Genomic DNA, 22055 nt, shown 5'->3' with positions numbered 1-22055 from the left:
GCTGAAACCTGTCTGTGCTTATCATCAGAAAGTGCAAAACTGTTGCTACTTTTGCTATGACATAGTTCATTACTATGGTTACAACTAAATTACAGATAGGAATATATCTATTTAAATGATGTGCTTAAAGCAAATAAATAGAAATCTAATAAGGCCTGTTACAATGAACTATTTACTTAAAAATACTTAAAAAATTTCTTCATAGCTAAATTGCCCAGTTTCTTCAAAAATAAATATTAACTTGTTTCCACATTTATTTATCTTTTCTTAACAGAATGAATGGCTTACACTCCTCAATTTCCCTTCTAAAATAAACGGCCTCACCATTACAAACTGAGAGTTTTAAAAGACCTCCACTCACGTGCCTCTTTGCACAGTGATGCTGCAGTGACAGGCTGCACTGAAACAAGGAAAAGCGCTCACTCTAGTCCATTGCTCACACAACACATCCAGACATCACCTTTTCTTTTCACCTATAAGACTTAGAGAAAGGTATTCCTAATAACAGGTTTGACCAAGGAACCTAGAAATTCCATGGGGCAGTAAGCTGTCTATTCCTCAAGAAGTTAAAGAATTTATCGCTGTAAATATCAAACATACATTCTTTAAAGTTTAATAAAAAGGAAAAAAGGAAATTTTGATTATGAAAAAGTTGTGATAAACATGGAAGATGGACACACTACTACATATTCTTATAGTGGAGAGACCGGTAAAGGAGGTTCACATACTTTCACTACATCCTCGGGGTAACTCTTCCATTGCCTCTGCAGACTTTTCCACATCCCAGTCGCCTACAAAGTTTAGCTTATCATCACTTTGTGCTTCACTTTCAGGGGAATTCACCATTTTAGAAGGAGTATCTTCTTTCTGTGTGCTTTTTATGTCAATCCATCCTTTCACTTCTTTATTGCTTCCTTTTAAAGAAGTAAAATCACCTCGAAGTCCCTTCTGAGGAGTGAGTCCGTTGAGGGTATGGGGAGAGTCACTCCCGCCCGGGCGGGCGTCTCCCCCTCCCCGAGCCTCGGCCCGGGGACAGTCCCCTGGGGTTCCTTCAGCAGCAGGCGTTTCCTTAGAAGTCACGCTGCTCAAGCCCGGATCAGCTCCGTAGTTTGCAGGCTTCTGGAGACGGAAGCCAGCCTTCACTGTTGAGTCGGTACCACCGGCTGACCTGGGGCTTCTGCCGATGCAGGAGAAGTCAGCCCTTTCCAGGAGGCTGGTCCTCTCTCTCCTGGAAAGGCTCCTCATGCAGTGGAGCAGGGCAGGGCCGGCGGGCGGCTGCACCCCGGGAAGGAGGCTCCCCGAGTCCCTCTCCTTGAGGTTATCGGGAGAAAAGTAATCATCGTACGAGGACTCCCCGCGGCCCAGAGTCTCCACAGCAGAGCTGCTCGCACACTTCAGGCTGTTCTCCAGCTGTAGCCGGGGCGTGGGGGGCCACCCGAGGCACCGCCTCTTGCTCAGTCTCTCCTCCGGGGGTGGACTGGAGTTCGCCGACACCCTTCTTCTCGTGGCTGAGGGGCTCTGGGGACATGAAGGGCCCCCGGCGGGCTCATTTGTTACAGATGGCGTAGGAGACAGGCCCCTCTTCTCATCAAACACCCCCTCAGCCGGCTCCCGTGCTGGCTTCACGTCGGGGGTGATGACTTGGCCCGCAGCAACCCTTTGCCGGTGGGTGTCTCCCTTGGAAAGGCTGCCGGGGGGCTGGTGAAGGGTTAACTGACCAAGGGGCCCGGGAGATGCTGGCGGACGGACACTTCTCGTTTTCAACACAGCTGAGGAAGCACACGCAGCGCTTTTACTTTCGTCAAGGAATCCTCCCAGTCTCCTCTGCTGAGTCCCACATCCAGAGCTCCCACAAAGATCGTCAAAAGACAAGTGCAGAACACCAGCAAAGGAGTCCTCTGGAAAACATTAATAAAGAACCAACTTTTTAATGGTTTACATTATTACAAGACTAATTCTCAGTCCGCCCATAACGTGATAAAGCGACCCTCCCTAAGCACGGCTCCTGCTTCAGAAGGGCGTCACCCACACCCGCTTCTCACGGCAGGTGAGGACACTCTCCTGGCCAGCGTTTCTAACCAGGGGACCCGGGCTTCCCCGTGCGCGGGGAACAAGGTGGGGTCGGAGAGGGCGTGGTGCTCTGCATGTTCACACGCCCGGGCGCCTCGCTCCACGAACAGCGTCCGCACCCCGTCACTGAGGCCTCGAGGAGGCCAGGAGTCCGAGAATGAAGGACCACTGCGTTCAGGCTCTAGTCAACCACCATGAACTCGGCTGCCCAGGCTCCCTGCTGCCTGCCAAAGTCCTCACTCTGTATTCAAATTCCAGGAACCGCCTGGCACATCTCAGGGCTCTGGCTCTCCACGCACCTTCCTACACGTTTCTTGAGGGTAACGCGAAGCTCTGCCCAGCTCCCAAAAGCTGCCTTTACACTCCCCCTGCTCCACGCTCTAACCTGGATAAACACTACCCTTCCTTCGAAACCCACCTCGGACGTCAGACCTCTGCAAATCCTCCCAGACTTCACCAGCTCTGGTCTTGCACGTCCTCCTCTGCTACACAGAATTCCACCCAAACCTTTAAGAGCATGTGTGTCACCACCCTGTGCTTATACTCCTATCTGCCCCCCTCCCTAGCCTAGAGGCCCCCAGCACAGACACTGCTTTCTGGAATCTGGAGCCGTTGGCCCAGCACTGGCTCCTCTGATAGGGGCTCTGCGCTTGCTGAACAGATGGAGGACCCCCAGTTTATAGAAACTCCACACCAGAGGCAACAGAGATGTCTTAACTTACTGACTGACACCACTAAGGCTCTACTTTTAAAGAGGGAGGAGAGGGGCAGCCCCCAGGGAGCAGAGAGAAGCCCAGCGGGCGGGTGGTTCTGCGTGTCTCTAAGTCGGCAGCTGGAAACATAGGACGTGTTTAATTTTAGCAGCTGAATAAGCTTAGCTCACTTTTCAAAAGGCTGGCAAGCAGCATGACACGGCATAAGAGAGTAAACTCTGAAGTCAGACTGCCTACTTCGAAGCCCGGCTCAGCCGCTCACAAATGGTGTGACCTCTTACGAGCTGTCTGACTTCTCGCTGGCCGGGCTTTCTCACCGGCAGGAGGGGGACAACGACGGGGCCTGCGTCACGGGGCTAACAGGACAATCAGACGAGATACAGACACGCGAGCAGCGCCCACGGCACAGCCAACGATGAAACTGAGCTAGTTATTGTTGTCACTTGTTTCACACATGCATCAAGTATGAAATAAAAAGATGGTGATTACTTAAGATACGTGGGCAAATAATTTCAGTACACACCAAAGAGATTAAAGAATAAACCATGCACAGAACGAAGCTTTTGTGAAAATAATTTTACCTGAACACAAAGTATCATGCGAAAGGTTCAAAGATGCTTCACACAGAGCGTTAACGGTGTTATCGTCAGACTTTTCAACGATCTGGGAAGCTGAAAACATAATCAAAACTCCTCATTAAATAACAACTCTGATCTCTGGTAGTAGATGAAGCCAATACTAGGTCCACTCATTCCACTCATGTGGCACTGACACACACACACACACCCACGACTTATTCCTAATATGTGCTATTCTAGATATCTTACTCAAATCTATTACAGATGATGAGAATCATTAAAATATAATTTATACAAATCATATCATAAAAAAGGCACAGAATCCTAGGATAATAAAAGTTGGAAGGGCTCTTGGAAAGTCGGCCGGCCTAGACCTAAGCAGAAGCTCGATACGGGTAGAGAACCTTTCAGTCAGTCTCACTTCTCAACGATCAAGGCTTTTCTCACGATGATCACCGACAGCTGCCTCTATGACCAGAGCAGTGGTTCTCAACCAGGGGCGGCCTGGCCCCTGCAGATGCTGCTGGACGTCGCGGGTGGGGCTGCGGTGGACAGGAGCCATGCTGCCGGCATCTAGGGGGCAGGGGCCAGGGATGCTGCGGATCACTCTGCCGGGCACAGGATGGCCCCAGCAACAAAGAACTACGCAGCCCCAAGTGTCCGGAGGGCGGGGGCTTCAGAGAAAAACATCCCAGAGATCAGCGATTCAACAGCTAAGGCCACAGGCGTCACCTTCAAAGGCTGTGCATGCAACAGAGCACAGACAAGAGAGAGATCTCGGTCTCACGGCCAGAGATTTTTTTTTAATTAATAATTAATTAATTTATTTATTTAGTTTTGGCTCATTGGGTCTTTGTTGCTGCACGCGGGCTTTCTCTAGTTGCAGCCAGCGGGGGCTACTCTTTGTTGCAGTGCGCAGGCTTCTCATTGCGGTGGCTTCTCTTGTTGTGGAGCACGGGCTCTAGGCGCACGGGCTTCAGTATTTATGGCATGCGGGCTCAGTAGTTGTGGCTTGCGGGCTCTAGGGCACAGGCTCAATAGTTGTGGCACATGGGCTTAGTTGCTCCGCGGCATGTGGGATCTTCCCAGACCAGGGCTCGAACCCATGTCCCCTGCGTTGGCAGGAGGATTCTTAATCACTGCGCCACCAGGGAAGTCCCCAGAGATTTTTTTTTTTTTTTTTGCGGTACGCGGGCCTCTCACTGCTGTGGCCTCTCCCATTGCAGAGCACGGGCTCTGGACGCGCAGGCTCAGCGGCCATGGCTCACGGGCCCAGCCGCTCCGCGGCATGTGGGATCCTCCCGGACCGGGGCACGAACCCATGTCCCCTGCATCGGCAGGCGGACTCTCAACCACTGCGCCATCAGGGAAGCCCCCCCAGAGATGTTTTTTGAGGAGACTTAAAAGAATACACTTCTGAGAAAACTTGGGCGAACGATTAGAAAATGAGAATAAACCGAGATAAGAAAGGTAAGCACACAGGTAACATTTTCAACTGCTGAATTTAAACTTAACTGCGGGAGGCAGTTACGTAGCAGAATTAACACTGTAAAGTAGTGGAATAAAGTTCAAGGCAAATTAGTTTGCACACATATATAATGATTTGTCGAAACAATCTGGACAGTCCCCTAGAACACTGCTAGTTACCTAGCTCAATGGCCATTCCCACCTGCCTCTTGCAACAGACCCTGATTTTATGAGTGCAGACACACACCCTAGTTAAGACTACTCTTCAGTCTTGCTTGCAGTGCCCTGCAGGTGACTTGTATTTGGTTTCCTACTTCCTAGGCTAAAACTACAGCAGTCCCCTTAGCTATGCCATCCTGAATGCCACTGCCCATTTTAAATTAAACTGGCAGATTAAATTAGATGTACAAACACAAAGAACTGTATTGTATTTCTTGGCTCATCCAGAGTGGTGTTTTGCCTTTGTAGCTCCTGGGCCACACACAGTCGCACTTAGCTTGCAAGCAGGAAGAGCCACAGGACTGCGCTCTGGCCAGCAGAGTTCGGCAGCGGCAGCGGCAGGAGCTGGTGAGGCTGCTCACAGGGAGCTGGCTCCAGGGAAGCCAGGCAGGAGGTCGGGAGCCCGCTCTCTAAGACACCACAGAACAGCCTCCCCGAACCCTGCCTGCCTCTTTCTTTGGCAGGACGGAGAAACACAACTCTATCTAAGTGCAGCCATTGGTTTTTGCATTTGTCCGTTATCGGCGGCCACAACTAACCTTAACTGATACACATGCCCATTGCATAAATATAGATATAAATTCAGGACAGATGAAACAACTAACCTTAAAAATAAACCTACAAGTAATAGCAGAAAATACAATTTTGAAAGCTTGTGGTGGAGGAGTTCTAAGCATCACAGGAATCCTAGAGGCCAGAAGGAAAAGACAAACAGAACAGATTTGTCTACCTTAAACGTAGTATTTCTGTTTCGCAAAAGTCACCACATTATGACAAACAGCAGAGTTCGTGTATCTTAACCTAGTTTCCCAAGGGTGTGAAACTGCAGTTCTTATAAACAGCTGGCAAAGGGTAAAATGACACAAACTTTTTGAAGGACAATGTGACAATATCTGCCAAAATTTTTAAATTCTGCCTTTATGAATTATTATTGCGATACATGAAATACAGAGGAACATAAAGATTCATATAGAAGCATGTCCACTGGCGTGTGGGTTATAACAGTAAACAGTGGGGGGAAAAGCCTTATGTCCAGAGAGGAAAACGGTCACAAAAGAACAAGAACCACCATACCATGTAGTTAAAAAGAATAAAAACTGCAGCGCTGTTTCTAATAAAGAAAAACTGGGGGAATTCGCTGGCTGGTCCAGTGGCTAGGACTCCTGGGGCCTGCAGTTCAATCCCCTCCCTCATCGGGGAACTAAGATCCCGCAAGCTGCACAGCGAGGCCAAAAATTAAAAAAAAAAAAGAAAGACAAAATGGACAAATATCCAGCAACAGACGGATGCTTCAATATCAAAAGTCTAGACTACTATGCGACATCTTTAAAAATTAAAATAAAGATGGAGGTCCACACCAATACACTCTTCAGTAAAACAAGAAAGCTGAAAATGAGAGGTATGCCATGATCCAATTTAGGTAAAGAAAAGTTACACCACCACAGAGGAAAATACAGAAGCCTTATCTTGTTCATGTGTACACAGACATGTGACCCACTGAAAAAGATCTGGAGAAACACATCAACATAAAACATGGGTTACCCAGCGGCAGAGGAGAATGAGGTGGGAATCAAGATGGATGTTTACTACAAACGATGTACTACTGGTCAACGTTCTGTATATTACTTAAAAACTTTCAAGATAAAAGAAATAAAGGAAAACATAAACTGAAGCATTACTTAATCTAAAGCAAACTCCTTCAAAAGAGGGGCCCAATTAATTAAAAAAAAAATCCCGAATATATGAAAAATTACAAAGGAACAACAGGATCTTAAACCTGGAGAATACTACATACCCAATATACTCTTTAAAAATCTTAATAAAGCATAAGATTTTCTGGAAGAAAATATCAACAAAGTCTACGCTGATAGAGGTAAAAAAATGATTATAAGCTAAATTAACTAAAATATCTATGTAAAGGAAAAAAAAAAAACCCTTTCCACAATTTATTCACCTACTTTGTAATTTCCATCGTATGAAGTGTCACTTACAGGTGGGGGAAAGATTCTCCCGCTTCTCCTTCATCTCCTGCAGCCTCTTCTCCACTGCACTGTGGTGGCCCCTGCAGATTTTAACTGTGGGACTGTACCCCAAGGAGCCATTAGATTCAAACAAGAGAACAGGAACATCATTATCTGAAAAGAAATAAAAATCCAGTTTTAATCTCAAAAAAATGCCTTCCTCCTTCAACAATATGATTCCTCTTAAGGACACCCCTGTCCCCTACTCCACGGGTTCCTCTTCCCTTTTTTTTCTCTTTTTTTTTTTTTTTTTTTTTGCGGTACGCGGGCCTCCCATCACTGCGGCCTCCCCCGCCGCGGAACACAGGCCCCGGACACACAGGCCCAGCGGCCACGGCTCACGGGCCCAGCCTCTCTGCAGCACATGGGATCCTCCCGGACCGGGGCACGAACCCGCATCCCCTGCATCGGCAGGCAGACTCCCAACCACTGCGCCACCAGGGAAGTCCTCCTCTTCCCTTTTGACAGACACACACACAGACCCGCACGTGCACTCGGCGGCAGGAAGGAGGTCAGGGGATCCTTGGGCCATGAAGTAAGGGGCTCAGTGGTGGGGTGAACAGTGGTGTGCTTCCTGGAATCCACACCTTGCAGGTAATGAAAGAACTTTAGGACCCTGACCACCTGTCCCCCCCCTTAAAAAACAGACCACAAATCATTCAATAGCCTCTCCTTTGCAACTCTTAGGCCTGCACAACTTTTACTGCACTTCTGGCAATATGCAGACATACGTTAGTTGAATCTTTAATACCTTATAGTTGTAGTTTTTAAAAGACAATTCAGACATAAATTTGGTCTAAAAAGAGAACTTTTTAAAATCTATCATTACCATTTTGCTGAATTCTTTCCAAATACACTATCACTGGTGCAGGAAAGATGGCCAAATGGCAGAGGTATGAAGGCTGACAGCAGAGAGGGGCAGAGCTGAGGTGAGGCTGCAGGACAGGCAGATCAGATAGGATGTGGTCGGCTGCAGGACACGTGAAGTACAGGATTTTACCCTAAGTATCTTTTCCTTAGGACGACATTGAGGACCGTTAAAGCCCGGGTGGGGAGGCCACGTGAGCTCGGACGTACACCCTTCTGACTGAAGCAGGGAGGTGGAGACTAAGGACACAGCGGCTGGAAGGCCAGCCAAGGAGCTGCCGGACGCCCACATGGGGTGCTGCAGGCTTGGGAGAAGAGGGCAGAGGAGGAGTTGGGAGACCACTTCAGAGCAGGTCTGGGGTCCAGGGGGGTGACAGGCACCAGGGCGGACAGATGCCAAGGAGAACTCCACGTCTGTCTGGGGCAGCAGACCAGACGGTCATGTGGGATTTGTCAGGGAGGCACCAGCACAGCACCGAGAGACTCGATTCATCAAGCAGTGGGATGACCGAGCACAAGAACGAAGGATTCAGCCAATGTTCTGCAAAGGCATCGGGCGGCACTGTGCAGGCTAAAGGTTCTGCTCAGTTCTGCTGCTTCGGAAGTACAGGCACAGGCACCGGGGGCCGGCCTGCATTTCTCAGCTTACCCACAGTGGTTTTCTGCTGCTGCAGCTCTTTAGCCATTTTCTCAAACTTCTTTTGCAGTCTTTTATCATTTTCTGGTGTTTTAGGCATAAAATCTTTGGGCTGCATACACTTGCGCTGTACAAAAAGGACAGAAAAATAATACTGTATTGCAATTGTGTAAGACAGGAAAAGAACCCTTCCGTACACATTCCTGATATCTTTTGTAACATCCATAATACAACCTACTTAAAGAGATATTTCTTCACTATATGTGAAGAAATGTTGTAATGTTTATTCTTCCTATAACTGTAAGAATATGGACAGAATTTTCAGACTGAATAAAGAGCTACACACTAAGTAGCTATGTTTTCTGAGGCATTTTCAGGACCCCAGCATTCTTAGTTTCCATGAAGATTCTTAAACAAAATTAGTCTCCTTTTCCTTATTTTTTGCTACTTTTATGTCTATCTCCCCCCTCCCTAAAAAGTCATGACACAGTAATAAAACACGAAAGTAATTATTTTATAACCACCAAAGAAGAGAACCATAATTTAATCTTGTCTTACTGTCTTTACATCACAGCAACTCCATTCAGCCAGTAAAAAACAAAACCTGTGACCACACGTCCAAAGGGTAGGGAATGAGGAAACCTCGGACACGTGATGTCCGGGTCACCGTCTCACCCTACCGTCCTCATGTCTCCTAGCACTTTTTATACCGCAGGCCCCCAGGTCCCCTGTGGAAGAGCCCATTTGGGCAGGTCGCCACCGTAAATAGAAAAGCTGAGCTTGACACCGACTTCACCTACAGTTACTCCTACACCCGAGGGTCTCTGAAGGATGCTAGGGAAGCGTGTCTTCTGTCCAGGTCTCTTTAGGTGTCCAGCCCAAGTGTGTTCACATGCGTCCCGGTCTAAAGGAAGAACTTCTTAGCCATTCAAGGCTGCTGCTACACTGTGCTCTTGTTCAGCACCCTGCTCTATCTGTTAGTAATGCACTCATTCATCATTTAACAAAAATGTTACTGTGTGTCAGTCACTGGTCTTGAAACAAAGAAAGATCCCTGCATCAGGGAGCTTATACGCTATGAAGGAGTGACAGAAAATACACATGACAAATAAGTAAACTACATCGTGTGTGTGTGTCAGGAGGATTAGTTCCAGCAGGCCTGGAGCTGGCCTGAACTGTTTTTGCCAAAGTACCTGGACAGCATGCAAGGCACTAATTTAACAGTGTTGCTTTGTAACTATGGGCCCCTGGTGCTTGGGGCGTTTCTACCCCCAAAGCTCATCAACACTGCCCATTACCAGTGAGAGGGCCCCGTCGCTGGCAGAGGTAATGCAGTTAGAACAGGGGCAGGGGACCAGCATGCGCTCTGTGGACTCGGGAGCACTGCCACGCGGGGTTCTGGGGTCTTCGCGAGAGTCTGGCTGCCCGCACTTCTGCAATATGTTACCAAGGGGCAAGTACTATAGTAAGGAAAAAGCAGGCCGGGGGCTCAGGATGGCTGGCATGGTGGGAAGGACCTGCCACTGTAGACAGGGGAGTGAACCGCCGCTTAGTGAGAAAGGACCAGCAGTACAAAGCCCTGTGGACGTCAGAAAACCGTCTATGGATGGATGGGGGGAAGTGTGTTCCAGACAGAGGGACAGGCAATGCAATGGCCCTAAAACACAAACAAACGTGGTATGTTTGAAGAACAGCAAGCAAGAGGGTCAGGCTGGCAGCAGAGTGAGGGGAGCGAAGACCCTCCCCAAAGACCAAAAGAATAAGGTCTGGAGTCAGGTTTAATCTGCAACTGCATTTGGAGAAAGGAAGGAAGGGGAATGCTTGTAGGGACTAATAAAACCTTAAGTGGTGAAGGGTACGAGCAGACATTATTAACACTTCAGATTAGGAAAAATTTAAAAGATGACTAACATCCAGCATTGGTCAGTGTTAAGAAAAAGTACCCTTGTACACTGCTGGTGGAACTGTAAGTCCCTTTCTAGATATTCCGCTTGGAGAAATAAACTCAAATACATCACACAAACAACATACTTAGTAAAAATCGTCCATGATCTAAGGGTGCATGAATCCAAGACACATTCACGCTGTTTAACACAAAGCAGAAGGAAGTGGAGCCACGTACACACACTGACATGAAAACACACGGTTAAGTGAAGAAGAAAAAGCAACCCCCCAAATAGTACACGTAACGTAGTAGAACCTCGTTCACTCAAAGCACATGTACTGAAGACCATCTGATCAGCAAGGACCCAAGTCAAACTGAAGAGTGCTTATTTTGAGGGAAGGGAAATTAGGAGCGATATGTCTGATCTGTGTTCACTCAACGTACTACCAGCTGCTGCTGGTCTATCACAGAGTCATGAGATGCTCCATTTCACTACCGTCCGACACAATCTGGATGGAGACAAGTGAGTTTCCATCACTGCACGGGTGCGTTCCAGCTTGTCTGAGATGAAATGTGATGGAGACACAGGATTTACTATTTCAGAAAACTTGGAGACATCCATGGGAATATCTTCCCTAGTCTACAGCTCTCCTCTGCCTCACTCAGTGTGGAGAAAGTCTGTAAATCTTCTCTCCAACGGGGATTCTCACATGACAACAAAGTGACTGATGTCACAGCGAACAGTTTACCCTCAGATACAGAAATCAATTAAAACTTTTAAATAATAAAAAACCAAAACGGTTGTGGTTCAAACGTGAACCAGACCTCAGAGGAAAGCAGCATCTCTGTATTTGCACAGATCTTCTGTAATAAATAACTGTGTACACTTAGCTATTTCTGCCTCAGACTTTTGAGATTTTCCAGCCAAACAGATCAAATGTATTTTACTACAGATGTTGAGAACCTGAATCCTGAAGTAGTTACCAGAGCACCTGAAAGGGTGCTAGTTTCTTGGCAACTTTTAGTTCTCCTTTGGGCAAACAGTCTCTTCCATTTATCACAAACTACATCAAAGCATTCATGGGATAAAGTAAGCTCTATAACTCATTAAAAAATGCTGTGTGAGAAGAATAATACAATCAATAGCAATATTAAGACAACTCTTGAATATATTTCTAAAAGTTTTATTTTCTAGGAAGAAAAAAGCGAATAAATTGATGACTGCCAGAGTCCACACTGAAGTCCCGTACTTACTTTTTTTTTCATTAGGCTTGGTAGGTGCTCATCGGGATTAGCTGCAGGGAACAGCGCTTCATCGATGTGCACTCCAGCTGTCCTGCATCTGTGTGATCAAAGCGAACGGTAATGAGCATGTTCTATTAGGGTCACACAACGTTAAATCTGCACACGTGTCAGTTAGCAATGAAAGAAATCCCTACACAGGTCATTCTAATAGACATGTCCTTTAACATAAGTACATTTATTACCAAACACAAAAGGCAATACAAATTCAATTTACCAAAACCTTCTCTATTTGGTGTTTTTAAGTGTAAGAGCAGAAGAGAAGTGAGAGGCAGGTACAGGAAGCACAATCTTTATGCAATAACTTGAGACCTGCAACACTCCAAAATGATCACTGTGTGGCACTCATAAAGCACATGCTATTAAATGCACAATTTAAGAGTAAACAGGCCATAAAATGAATAAGCTAGAGCTAGAAGGGTCCTAAAGAAATTGAAGCCAGAAAGCTTATCTATCCTCCAAAACCAAGTTCTCCTTCCTGTGTGTTTCTGTCAAGGCACCACCATCATCTGGAGACCTAGCTCTGCGGTCCCAGCTACCCTGAGCTGTACCTCCTGCTTCCACAGCCCGTCTGTCCTCACATCTGCCATTTCCCCTCCTGCATCGCCCTTCACCTCCCTACCTGCCTTGGGAATCCCTCGACCATTACCCACTCCTAAGCATTCAGCTGCTCAAATCTAAACAATTACAATGATTTTCTAAACGATCTCCTTCGCTATGGTTTCTCCTCTTCTGATTCATTCATATAATACTGAAACATTAATCTTAAAACATTTTATTCATCTCTCCATAACCCAGATCAATCACTCCCGTGTTTACAAAATCATGTCACCAATCTAAGTCTTTTTAAAATAAGGCCACTAACCCCATCTCCAACTATATTTCATTAGACTATTACTGTTCAACATTTAGTACACAAATAATAGCTGAAAATATAATAAAATACAGTGCAATAAAAAAAGAATGAGGCAAATCTATCCCTAATGATACAGAAAGGTCTCTAAAATAAGAATGAAATGTGCATGTGTATGGTATTGTACAGTGAAGTATTTCTCACTTTAAGTCTGGAAGATGACACACCAAAATGTCAACAGCACTCATCAGCCGTGACTCTCAAAGTGTGAACAGAGAAGACGCCTGATGTGAGTCAGAACTACTGCCATCATGACAAGGATACATTCCCGGCCCGCTCACTCCTCACCCTCAAGAGCACACGGTGGAGCTGAAGCAAAAATGACATGAGTCACCCCCACACACCAGATGCAGAAGCAGATATCAGAAGATATTAGAATGCAACTGTCTTCTATTAAGCCAGATGTGAAAGAAATTTTCAAAAATGTAAAAAAAAAAAAAAAAAAGGCAGCACAATTATTAGGACAAGAGAAGAACAGCAAGGTGGAGCAGAAGCCAGACAGCACAGGTGACAGGACAGGGTCAGGAAAGGCTGCAGGTCAGAGGCTACCACCAGGCTGAACCAGATGAGGATGCAGACTTGGGAGGACGCAGGTCTTCTGTCTGGAGGAAGAGCAGAGACAAAAGCACAGCGAAGTGAGGAGGGTGATAATTTTGGGAAAATATCCAGCATTCGGCGTGAGTGAAGTGAATGAACAGGAGTCAGGAGACCAGTGACAAAGATGACACCCTCGTCCTGAAGGCTCCAGGGCCCGAGAAGGTGTCAGGGGCCCTGGACAGGTCCCTCTGAGGGACAAGTTCCAGGACAGGGACACCAAGACCAGCCAGGGCTAGTGGGGTAGGAGACGCCAAAGATTTCAGCAAGGCTGTGGGGCTGGGCTGGGGACCCATAACCGAGCAACACTTAGGAGTAAGAACAGCGCACGCCTGGCCTCTGGTTAGAGCTGATGGGCTGAGCACATGTCTCTCTCCTCCCCCCGCCAAACCCCAATCAAATGACAGTAAAGGAAAACAGAAGGATACAAACCAACAGAAGTAAAGAGCAGGTAAGAGAGAATCTGGGGGATTGAAGAACAAACAGGAAACCCCAGCCTTGCAGCTGGGGGCAGTGGGTCTACCAGAAGGGTCCGGATTCCTCTCCTCGCACCTCAAGGGAGGCCAGGGTGGGTCTGAAGAGCAGCAGCTCTACTCCTAACTGCTGCACCCCACTCGCTCCTCCAGCAGAGCAGAGGTGATGCGTTCTGTCCTCAGACGCCGTGGTCCGAAGACACACTGGACTAAGGACACCAGGCCCAGCTCCGGTGGGACAAAGACGTGCAGGAAACAAAATGTATTTGTGGTGCATCTTCAGATTCAGCTAAAAACCACTTTCACAGTCATAATAACGTCAATAAAACTACTGATTTAATTGAATGCGTACACTGGAATAATGAGAGGATTAAGAATCATGGGAGGGTGGAGAGTATGTGCACGCGGTAAATGCATGTACATGGGGACGTCGAGGTGTGTCCCCCAAAGGCAGCTAGTTGGAAAGCTAGCCTCACCTCCACACCAAAAAGTCATTAGACAACATCAAAACGAACATCAAGACAGCAGTGGAGCCACAGTAATGGGGAATCCGGAGGTAAGTCAGAGCTCTAGAAAGAGCTGCAGGAGTGGAAAGGTGATGCCTCCAGAGAACAGGAGCTGGGGATTAAAAGGGACTAGTGTTCTTGCTGTAAGCCTCGTAAGACGAGCTGGTTTTCCTCTCTGTGGTGTGTGTGGGACCCAGCTCTCTCTTCCTAACAGGACAGCAATGGGAAACGAAGCATCCTGATTCAAAGGCAGGACAACGGCACCACAGACCAAGACGGAAGATGGAGTTTAGAAGCGGTTGGGAATGAGTTCAGTTCTGGACGTATTTAAACCCAGATGACTCATCCAAGCAAATCCATCTAGCAGGCAACCCCTTACGTAGCTCTGACGCTTAGGGGATGTACTAGGATAAAGACAGATGTGGGTAAAATTCTAATCCCTCACCCAGGTCCTGAAGGAGCTGGTCTCTGTCCCAAAGCTTCCTTTTCTCACTAGACTCCAGCCACTGACCCTCCGGCGTTGTCCTGCCTCGGGCTGGACCTTCTGCTCCCAGGACGCAGTCCCCCAGTTCAGGGAAAGACTAGCTCCTTTGCTGTCTTTTTTGCCTCAGCTCAAAGCTCCCCAGTGACTCCAAAAGTCCCCCGGCCCCCCCCAAAAGCACTCTGCCCAAGCAGGGCAACCCACTCCAGGGGGCCTCCTGTGCCCTCCAGGGCCTTACAAAACCTTTCTAGCACTTACAAAACTTGTCTTCCTCATTAAAAGTATGTTCCGGGGAGGCAGTAAATATGCCTGTCTAGTTAGAGCTGTAACCCCAATGTCTGGCAGAGAGTAAGCACTCAAAAATATTTTCTGAATAATGAGTAATTTGTAGAAAGACAAACACTGTTGAGCTCTTTATCTTACACCAACGTGTACACAAACACCAAAAAGAAAAAGAACAAGAAAAAAAAAAAAAGCTCAAAACAGATCACAGAACTAAAAGCGAAACCTAAAGCTCCTAAAAGAAAATGCCCGAAAAAATTCCTGCTTCTGAAGCAGGCAAAGATATCCAGAGAGGATGTTAAACATAAAGCACAAAAGAAGAAAACCAAAAACTGGACTTCAACGAAACAGAAAATTTGTGTAGTTTGAAAGACACAATAAAGAAAACAAAAGTCTCAGACTGAGAGAAAATAATTACAATATGTGAATCTGACCAAAGAAATTAGTATGTACAATATATACAAAAATCACATACAACTCAATATTAAGAAGACAAAAACCCAATTTAAAAAAAATGGGCAAAGGATTTAAACCAAAGACAATACACGAAGATTCACTAAGCACATTATCTTATGCTCAGCGCTCGACATCAGGAAAATATAATCAAAACCAGATGAGATCCTCACATTTACGGTTAACTGATTTTTGACAAGAGTCAAGACAAGTCCCTGGGGAAAGAACGACAGAAGTCTTTTCAACAAATGGGGCTGGGACAACTGTGGGACAACCACACGAGAAAGAAGACATGAGACCCCGACCTCACACCGTACACAAAACTAACTCAAGATGGACAAAACCCTCAATGTAAGAGCCGAAACTATACAATTCTTCAAAAAGAGATAGTAAATCTTTGTGATCTTGGATCTGGTAATAGTTTCTTAAATGACACCAAAGGACAAGAAACAAACAAAAATAAAAAACTGGACTTCATCAAAATTAAAATCTTTTTGCTTCACAGGAAACTGTAAAAGAAGTGTAAAGACAACCCACAGAATGGAAGAAAATATTTGCATATCATCTACAATATGGATATACGTGAGACAGCCATACAACGGAATACTATTCGATCATAAGCAATGAAACTCTGACACAGGCTACAGTATGGATGCATCTTGAAAACATTAGGTCATGAGAAAAAAGCCAGGCCCAAAGCTCACATACTGTATGATTCTGTTTACATGAAACATCCAGAACAGGCAAATCCACGGCGACAGAAAGTAGACCAGGGCTACTCTGGGCTGGGCAGCATAGAGGGATCAGTGATGCAAAGGTTTTGTTCTGAGGTGATGAGAATGCTTTCAGCTGATTGTGGTCGTAGCTGCACAGCTCTGTGACTATATTAAAAACCACTCAACTGTACACTGGCTGAATTTTATCCCAAAAAACTGCTACAAAAAATAAAAAACCACATGAATACCACTACACAGCCACTAGAAAAGCTAAAATTAAAGACTGACAAACTGCAAGTGCTGGTGAAGACTCGTGCCCTGATTGTAGGAATGTAAAGTGACACAACCGCCTTGGAAAACAGTGTGGGTAACAACCCAGGAGCATGAAGATATACAAGGTCACACACACGACTGTTCATGGAACTTTACTGGTAACAACCAAACATTGAAAACTACCCAAACGTCCATTAACAGGTGAATGGGTAAACAAACTGGCATATCCATGCACTAGAATACTATTCTGCTATAAAAGAAATGAAATTATTGACGGGGGGACGATGGATAAATCATGGATAAATCTCAACATGGATAAATCTCAAAAACATCACGTTAAACGAAAGAAGCCAGGCACAACCTAACACGTGCCGGATGAGTGCGCTTACAGGAGACGCTGGAACAGGCAAAGCTGATCAATACTGACAGGGACCAGGTGATCGGGGAGTGTGCTGGCGGGGGCGGCTGGGGGGGGGTGCGGGCAGGGGGGAAGCCGACAACAAAGGGACACAAAGGAACCCCTGGGGTGATGAAAATGCTCAGTGTTTTGACTGTGATGGTGGTAGCATGGGTATGTACCTTTGTCAAAGTTCAGTGAACTACATACTTAAAATGGAAATATTTCATCTTATGAAAATCATTTTTATAAAGTTAATTTTTAAAAAACCAACTAATCACCGAAGCCTGTAGGAAGCCTACAGTTAAGAGCTGGGCAGAATTATGGATCTAATGAAAAGAGATGAGAAACGGGCAGCAAGGATGGAGAAGACCAGGAGAGAGGTTTCTTAAGGATGCCTCTTTTTAAAAAAAAAACCCTTTGATTTTACCAATTTCTGCCTCAAGCAGTGTTTACCAGCTCCCCCCTGCTTGGGAGAAATGTCACCCATTTTCCACTGTTATAAGCAACAAAGTAGCCAAAAAGGGGTGGCCGGAAGCACCCGGATAGAAGACTCGGATGGGAAGACCTGGGATCATCCCATCATCACCGAGACGACGGGAAAGTTACAACCGGCAGCGTCATGAGGCTCAGTCAGCTCCCGAGAAGCCTCACTCCAGCCTGGTGGGGAAGCAGTGCCTTTCCCCCCACTGAACGACCGAGGAAACTGAGGCTCACACAAGACCATCTGCCCGAGTTTACAGAACCACCGGTCTCCTCTACTAGTCAGTAACCTGGAAAGGCTCGCCCCATCGGGCTGGAGGTGCGCCTGACCCCAGACTCCCGACCACCCGCCCCCATGGGGGAGGATGGAGCCTGGCGTGGACATACTCCCTGAACCCACTCGGTTGAACGTCAGCCCTTCCACGATACAAACATAACGTGCGCCCACACGCGGAGGAAAATATTGAAGCCTCTACCTCAAAACCACGTTTATCAGGCACTCAATCAAAATCTACTGAATAAACAGAAAAAGCTCACCAGCTGCATTTCTGCTTTTCTTCAGAAATGTACAGTGATGACATCATCCCCCCATCTAGTGGTTAAGAAGAGAAGAGTTTCAAGAGATGCCCCTAAAAGCAGGACGAGCCTTCCGCCTCTGTTTTCTGGCTGCCACTCTCAGAGCCCTGGGCTCAGCCCAGCACGTGGGCCCTGCCCTGGGAAGTCCTGCCTGGGATCCGGGGCTGAGCGGTGGGACCTGCGGCACTGCCCGCCCTGCCTGCTCGGGACCCCGATGCCCGTCCCACCCTCAGGACCGGCCACCTCAAGCCCGGTCAGTAAGTCATTCAGCACAAGGGTCTTAATGCCCAGCAGAAGGGCAGGGCGCTAAGGGGAGACAAAACACCGGAACTACGGGGATGGCAACTTTGAGGGGGCGCCAGGCTCCAAGCACACAGTCCTGACAGAGGGTTCAGGTCTCGTCCCCACCCCTACCAGCGGCGCAGGGGAGAAGGCGAGGGGTCACAGAAGTTCGGGGAGCAGCGCTGCGGGCAGAGCACCGACCGCCGACGGCGGACGCGGGGAGCAGCCGGCCCGGTGGGCGCCACAGCCCGTGGCCTGGATCCGCGCTCCAGGCTGCTTGCTGAAAAGCGATCACAGGAGAGGCAGGATTTGACAAGGCCGTAAGGGGAGAAAAGAAGTTTAAGACCTGGATTCGAGGGAGGGGCACTGGAGGGGAAACGCTGGAGCAGAGCACGGAGCAGCGCAGGCGGTGCCCAGGAGCTAGTGAAGGGTCCAGGTGCGCGTCCCTCGGGCGCCTGCGCGACGCGCACTGCAGCAGCAGCTCGGCCCCCAGCCCGCCCCGCTGCGCCCGTCCGGCCAGGTCCCGGTCCTCTCCCAGGAGGGGGCACGTCACTATGCCCACCGCTGCTCACCGATCTTCAAATGAGAGCGTGTGCATGCCGGGGAGACATGAACGCCTTCCGAACAGGAACCAGACGGACGGGGAGAGCTTGCGGCTAGAAACTTTCCCAGCCCCACCCCCGCTAGGTTCCTCCTGAGGACTGCCTCGAGGCCTCGGTTCCCGAAGGCCCGCTGCTCTCCACGCGCAGCCCCGACTGCCCAGGCCACGCTGACCCCCGCAGCCCCTCCGCCAGGAGCCCCCGGACGCCCACCCCGGGGCCTTTGGATTTGCTGGTAAAAGGCCGATCACCTCCATCCTGAACCGTATCAGACAACATGCTGGGGAAATAAAAACCCCTGGCACAAAGTAGGGACAATTTATGTGACTGGTGTGATGACCCGCCTTAATTTGTCAAATCCCAGTACACGTGCCTTGGTCTATCACAAATACTTCTGTCAACAGTGAAATAAGGCTTTAAAGCAAAGTATCCTGGCCAGGGCTGAAGTGCAGACCCCTGTCGAGTGGGGTGGGCACGACTGCCTTCTCCGCCTGCCAAGTGCTGCGTCAAATGCGGCGCAGACCAGGGGGCACCCAGGACAGCAGAGCACGTGTCTCGTGCTCAAGTGGCCTTTCCCCCGCATGTGTCAAACAGCAAAACCGCTTCGCAGTGCCATGTCATGAGCTGGCGGGAAAGGCATCTTTGGGCTGGAATCGCAGGTATCCGTGGGAACTCACTGACTCGCTATACGTGGATGGCTGGAGAAACAAATGCGTGGCACAGATACAGGTACATATCACCAACTCTGCCCACGAGAAGGCGTGGGACCAGCACCCCTTGGCAATGAGCATGCCTACCAGATTTTGGACTCAAGTACTATTTTTCCACTAAAAGGAACCAGGGCTCCTTGGAGAAAAGGCTGCATGCAGGGCCGGGAGAGAGAAAGTACAAGCTGAGCCTGGACTAAATTGTAGCAGAAGAGAAAAGAAGTGTTCAGGGAGTGATGGAGAAATGATAAAATAATGACAATGACAGAAGTCAACTTGAACGGGCTACCACTGGCCAATGGAGGACAATTCAAACCTTAAAAGGAACAATGATAGTAATGGATTATAACCCACTGGATAAAGTACAGACACACACAGTGTGATGAGGGAGTTATTTACAGAGTGTGAAAGTCCCTCCGTCAAAAGCCACACTGACTAATTGCCAAAGGGGCATATTCACCCCAGTGGAGCGGCCTGGAAGGCACCACCACCACAGAGAGGAAACACCCATCACCAGTCCCAGGTCATCCCTGCAAGACACAGAACGTGGATCATCTCACCAGGAAACACCGGACACTCCCCGACTCAGTCCCATTCGTAGCCTTCAACAGCATCAAAGGCAGGAAAGCCGAAGACAGGCCGAGGAAGGGCTCCACGGGGAGAAAGACGGGGAGATGCAACAACCAGACACAACGTGGGCTTCTGGGGTGGAGTCGACGGCTGTCAGGTGTGTGACTTGAACAGCCGGTGAGATCAGCGTGGATGGCCGCATTGTGGTTGTGCAAGGAAACATGCTTGTGTGTAGGAAGCACTAAAGGCAGGTGTGAGGGGCGGACTCTCAAACACGTACGGATGTCGCCTGAGAACTGTGTCCCCAGTTATCTGTTTCTCTGTGACTGTTTAAAAAATGTAACTTCAACAACCTTCTCCAACTGAACTTAGAGGTGATGGTCAAGCTGACCTTCATTCCTTTCACCTTTATTTCTTCTCCCTTCAATATGGAAATGTGTGTCCAAAGGAAACATCAGAATTTTATCAACTGCAGTTACAGCTGTCTGCTCTTAGAAAGAACACACCCAGAAATAACCCAACAAAACGGGATTCTAGTGACACCTAGTGACCTTATGTATTTCATGAAAGTTCACATCCTCAGTGGAAAACACGAGCAATAGTCTGCACAGGCAGTTAATGAAAGAAGAACGGATACATGACACAAAAAATAAAGGTCAGCTTGGCTGTTACCTCCAAGTTCTGTCCAAGGAAGTTCAAGCTCACTAAAAATCAAGGCAATGCAAATGAAATCAACTTTATCATTTCACCTGCCAAGTAGGAAAGATTAAAAAGTCTGATAACTCACACTGCTAGAAAGAAAGGAATTTGGCACATTCTTTCCAGAATGTAACTTGACAGCATCTATCAAAAGCTTAACTATGTAAGCCGTCTGAACCCAAAAGTCCATTTTTGGAATTTAAACCTATGGAAAGACTTATACCTCTGCAAGAAAGTAATGTACACAAAGGTTCAATGTTGCTCTATTTCTGATTGGAAAGAAAAAGAAGAAAGAAATGGAAAACTTCATACTCATTAATAGGAGATAGGTTACATAAATTACTGGGTATCTATTACAAAAGACCAATATGTGTTTTAAAAATCAAGATACACCTCTACGTAAAAACATGGAAAAATGTTCTCTCTGATACTGTTAACTAAAAAAGCATATGTGCGTTCCATGAAAAAAAAAAACCTACTTATTTACTTGGATGTATATATATAAATGTGAGTGTATACATGCACGATTACACATTTTTTATATGCTCAGTAAAAAACAATCTGAAACTATATACTCCAAATTCTCAATGGTAGGTTTCCCCCAACTGAGGGGAGTGCTGGAAGATAAGGCATAAGGTAGATTAAGTAGGGATTTTTCACTTTAAAAATAGCACACATTTAAATATATTTAATTCAAAAGAAAGTTTGTTTTCAAGATAGCAGAAGGAAATCTAAAAATCAGTAATTAATTGTATATAATAGTTAAAATCTGATTGTGTTACAACAAACAATAATAATAAACAAGAAAGAAAAGAATTTGTATTAAAAATGTGATTAAATTCACTTTTAAAGAGACCTTAGGAGATTGCCTTCGGGTACAGTTACAGTTATTTTGTAGTTTCTACGAGCCCCTTGAGCTAAGCAGTGGCAGAGATGAGAAAGGGGGTAAAGAGGAAGGAAATTAGGGAACAGACCAGCAAAGGAACAGGATAGCAGGAGAAAAACTGTTGGTAAGAGGTCCCATGTCAGGACTGGCTGGAGGCCTCACTTCAGGACAGGAGTGCCCAGCTGTCAGGTTACATGTTCGCCCAAGCTTCTCCATTAACTTCAAGCTTTCAGTAAAGGTCTATTTTTCTGTACCCACGTATCCATACAACCTTTTACTTGTAGCTCTGATATCTCCTCTGTTCATCAGTTGTTGGGACAAATACTTCCTGAGCACCTACTATGTGTTAGGTGCTTAGTGGAAACACAACTACAGAAGACGACAAACACGGAGGTCGTGCGTACAG

General features: G+C 47.1%; 1 protein-coding gene across 1 annotated transcript in view; it reads right to left on the bottom strand.

Moving 5' to 3' along the window:
- MCPH1 (microcephalin 1) overlaps window positions 1-22055 on the bottom strand; it is a 226189-nt gene that overhangs the window by 191155 nt on the left and 12979 nt on the right. Inside the window, exons 4-8 of the mRNA XM_060136231.1 lie at window positions 11712-11799; window positions 8585-8699; window positions 7039-7182; window positions 3365-3454; window positions 729-1898 (exon numbers count right to left, since the gene is read on the bottom strand). Coding sequence (XP_059992214.1) covers window positions 729-1898; window positions 3365-3454; window positions 7039-7182; window positions 8585-8699; window positions 11712-11799 — 1607 coding nt within the window. The remainder of the gene's footprint in view (window positions 1-728; window positions 1899-3364; window positions 3455-7038; window positions 7183-8584; window positions 8700-11711; window positions 11800-22055) is intronic.

Source organism: Lagenorhynchus albirostris, chromosome 21, assembly GCF_949774975.1.
Source record: "Lagenorhynchus albirostris chromosome 21, mLagAlb1.1, whole genome shotgun sequence".
NCBI classification, from domain to species: Eukaryota; Metazoa; Chordata; class Mammalia; order Artiodactyla; family Delphinidae; genus Lagenorhynchus; species Lagenorhynchus albirostris.
Note: the sequence above shows the minus strand (reverse complement) of the source record. Positions and strands in the feature narration are given on the sequence as shown.